The 4,257-nt window shown below is 42.1% G+C and overlaps 1 protein-coding gene across 2 annotated transcripts in view; it reads right to left on the bottom strand.

Moving 5' to 3' along the window:
- Positions 1-1,362: 1,362 nt before the first annotated feature.
- LOC119424699 (MOB kinase activator 1B) overlaps positions 1,363-4,257 on the bottom strand; it is a 14,763-nt gene continuing 11,868 nt past the window's right edge. For both annotated transcript variants that reach the window (XM_037692192.1, XM_037692193.1), the window contains exons 5-6: positions 3,463-3,626; positions 1,363-2,991 (exon numbers count right to left, since the gene is read on the bottom strand). In XM_037692192.1, coding sequence (XP_037548120.1) covers positions 2,914-2,991; positions 3,463-3,626 — 242 coding nt within the window. In that variant the 3' untranslated portion in view covers positions 1,363-2,913. The remainder of the gene's footprint in view (positions 2,992-3,462; positions 3,627-4,257) is intronic.

Raw genomic sequence — 4,257 nt, 5'->3', positions numbered from 1 at the left:
CCTCGAAACCAATCAGGAGGGATTTGATCCTGCAGCAGAACAAAGAGCCAAAGCACACTGCCAACAAGAAAGACTTCCCCAGCTGAAGAAAGTGGAAGGTTTTAGACTGGCCAAGTCCATGGCCTGACCATTACCCAGTAGAGAATATTTCACCTCCTGAAGAGGAGACTGAAGCGAGAACCCCCAAAACAAACAAGAAGTGACAGAAGCTGCGGTAAAACCTGGAACAGCATCACAAATGAAGAACGCACCAGTTTGATGATGGGTCGCAGGTTCAGTCATTGCAGGCAAGAGCTACCACACCAAGTATTAAATATTATTCACTTTAAGATCCTTTGTTCCTTCACTTGTGCTCACCTCGGGATGTTGTGGTGTAATACAAGCGATGGCATGCCCCGAGCTGTTCAACACGTGGAACTACCAGGAATAAAAGCCGACGTTCTGAACTCTGGTCTCGGGCTCATCTTCGGATCTTAAACCCCAACGTCTTCAGAGTACTTTTTGTTGTTGCCTTGCTGTTCCAGAACTGTTGGAGGGGACTACATGTCCATGTTAATACACTTGGACGTGATCTCCATCTGACCTGGGGTCCAGCAGCATCTCCATTTTGTCAGTAGTAATCTGCAGTCAAGGTTCTGAAATAGTTCTTTAAAACTTTTCACAGACCGGTGAACCTCTGCTCATCTTGACTTCTGAAACATCCAGGCCTCTACACACCTGCCGTCTATGAAACTACCGGGAATTAAGTGGAAAATGCTCCGTTGTGAGTCCTCCACCGTTTTTTGTCCCTTTTCCAAATATATCAAGATATGCTGCTGTCATCAAATTCTCAATGACCTCATTATTTCCAAAGAAATTGTGTATTTGTTGGGTTAAACATTTGGTGCCATACCAGCTCCAGTCATGTTTACGCGTGCCGATGTGAATACAGTGAGGTTAGTGAAGGTTTCATCTGCAACACATTACAAGTGTGCAGCTCTTTACTGAATGTTAGCAGGACGTAAACTGTCGAATCTTATTTCATCACTAATCACTCAGTAATTACTCTAATAAAGGATTTTCACAACAAAATTAGTTTTAGCACAAGAAAAGTCCAAAACATGGCATCAAGTGTGTTTAGGCATCAATATGACCGAAAGTATCAGAAAATTGTTGATCATCACCCAGTCACATTTTTAAACTGTGAAACTGGTTCTAACTGGTGCATCAGTTTTACACTGTAAATGAGAATTATTAGCATTTTTGCTTTAAAATGAAACCACAGCTGAAAAGTCAAAGAAATAGAAGGCAATGTTTCTGGTTGTTTTTTTACACAGTTGAATTGACCACAAGTATAAATGAAGATAGAATTCACTGAGAGTTGAGAGCATATTTATTGTAGACAGCGTCGATGTATTCACTGAAAACTAAATCAAGTTGCTATTTACAAACATGTCATGAAGTAAAATGACAGGATGAAGTGGAGGCAACAGGTTTGGTTGAGCATGTTCTCCAAGCAGTTCAGATATCTGGTGAGCCGTAACATTCACAATAAGCAGTTTATACAAAAACAGCGTAACGGTTTAGAATATCCAAATGAAGCAGCCTCCAAAAAGACTTCATGCATTCGTTTCATCCAAACACTCCATGCTTGCTGAAAATCTATCTTCTCAGGATCAGTCACTTCTCAGTATGTACACGTGCTCATCAGAGGATACATCTCTGATGAGCAGCGACGTAAAAAACGTTCACGTCACCGGTTCCAAATTTAAATGTGAAACACGAGCGTTTCTACTTTCTTCACACCCAAATTCAAGCACTATTAGGAAAGTTAATGGATAAAGAGCCAGCTGCTGATCTTTGAGGGTCAGTCATTGCATAGCACACTAAACTTTGACATGGGGGGGCACGTGTCTGCTGTTTAGACTAAGCAGAAGAAAAACTTCAGTTGTGTTTGGTCATTTAACATTCATGTGGGAGGTTGTAGGGTTCAAAACCAGTGATCAGTCTCGTGACACAGCTGGTCAGACTCCAGCATCTGGAGGGGAAACATTCAGGAAGGTTGATCAAAGTGCTTCATGCCTACAGACGACAAGGGACCACGTTTCACTCTGCATCTAGCTCAGCACACACTATTTAAATGGTTACATCCCTGGAAAATGTCCAAAAACTTTTGTGTACTTGAAAGTTTGCAGGGGGGCCACTAGAAGACATGTCATGAGATGATAGTACACGTTGAATAATAGTCCCCGCTACAACAGGTTGTGACCTTCAACACGTTTCAGCACGTTCATTTCATCAGAACGTGCACACTGCAAACACACCTGCTTACTAAACAGTTGACTTCTATGTTTTCACCAAGTTCCAGATGTTTTAGGAGGCGGCGGCGTGTTCTTCAGACTCTTCTCACTGTGGACAGAGAGCAACCACGAGCCACGCCAGGCACTTAGAGGTCTGCGGTTTGTATTCATGGCAATTCCAGCATCAAAGCACAGCTGATACTGGTTTACACAAAACTATTTAACTGGCTTCAGACGTTGCCATACCACCATCAACACCCTATAATACAGAAACCTGGACTACACATTGTTCTGCCATGTGAGAATGAGCATGGAAATGCTGTTTTCAAAATAAAGTTGAAATAAAAAGTGCAGTATAACATCCACAAAGATTATGTCTTCTTATCCTAAAGGTAAACTGTGACAGAACACCGAAGTGTTTTTTCTCTAGTGTAAATCTCATGTTCCCTAAACAAGTCTGTAATCCCTGATAAAAATGAGTCCTGGTGCCTTAAACCTATGCAAACCCTTGTTTCTTCCTGGCGATGTTAGAACCATCTCCCCGAATGGAAATCTACTTATTATACTGCATACATAGAGCCAGGGCGGGATGGGCATCTGTGCAAAACTAAACGGTGAAATGAAGCGTGGCTGTTTATCTGTCCTTAGTGGTGAGTTTCTCAATCAGCTCCTGCAGCGGCACCAGCTCCTTTCTGTCGATCAGGTTGAACTCCTGAAAACACAGAAGCAAACACGTTCACAACACGAACGTCTTTTTAATGCACAACATGGAAACTGCCCTCGGTCACAAGTGGGTGGCGTTCGAACGTGCTCTGCTTGAGTTGGTCCAAAGTGGTCAGCTCTAAACTGAGTTCAGCAGAGGTACTGAGCTGCACCTGCAGCGATGTGATGTCACACACAGGTTTCTGCACAAATTACTATACATTCACACTTCTTCTTCTTCTGGGGTCCCCACAGCCAGTCGTGTTAGCTAGTTGGTGGAGAAGACGATTTTAATCAAGACATCCAAGTAAAACGTGTGTGGGGTCACGTCAGTTTACTACGAGGTCCTACAGCATTCCTCAGAACAGCCTACCAAACTAACACGGAGCAGTTCCTTCACATCTGTATTTAGAACATGCAGCTGCAGATCACCCAGGACACATTCTAACAGCAGGTCTGAACGGTGTCAGAGTTTCTTCACCTGAACAAAAAAGATGAAGTGTTTGAAGGATGTGTTGAGGTGGGCCTCCTCTTGCAGCTGCATGACGGAGTCAAAATGCTGGTGGTAGATGTGCGCATAGACCCGGAACAAGCGCTTCAGAATCGTCTTGGCCACAGACATGAAGTTACGCTTGAAGGGGACGCCTTAGAAACAACAAACACAAAGAAAGAAAGAAAAGCAGTCAGTACCGAGGTACGTTTTCAGCATGAAAAACAGTCTGACTAAAAAATTCTGTTCATTCCTTCAACCTTTATTGACACGGGTTAGTCTCACTGAGCCACGGGGACTCATTCACAACAGACACCTGATTTCTTTAAAGAACACACATGACAACAAAGACAACGGCACACAATCATAAAATAAAGCATTTATTATAATAATAGTTATTATTATCATTATTATTAATAATAATTATTAATATTTATTTTTTTACACATTTACTCCTGATCTAGCAGACCTGAACTTCCATCAAAGCAGCAAAACGCAACTATTTCTTATCTCAGACCTCCAAAAATCTAAAAGACCCTAACAGATTCTGGAAAACCATCAAATCTCTCTCAGGCACCCCCCAATCATCTGACCTCCCATCACAACTTCTCATTAACTCTGTTCCTGTGTCAAATAAGCACGAGATCCTGAACTGTCTCAACAAACATTTTGTTGCTTCTGGTTCTTTATTTGACACAGTTACTAATGGAAGATCAGCCACTTCACTTAATAACCAAACTTCTACAAATCAAATCCCTCCTACAAGTCAATCCTCAGTTAATCACA

This window comes from Nematolebias whitei, chromosome 18, assembly GCF_014905685.2.
Source record: "Nematolebias whitei isolate Nwh7 chromosome 18, NemWhi1, whole genome shotgun sequence".
NCBI classification, from domain to species: domain Eukaryota; kingdom Metazoa; phylum Chordata; class Actinopteri; order Cyprinodontiformes; family Rivulidae; genus Nematolebias; species Nematolebias whitei.
This window is presented reverse-complemented; position numbering and strand designations above follow the sequence as displayed.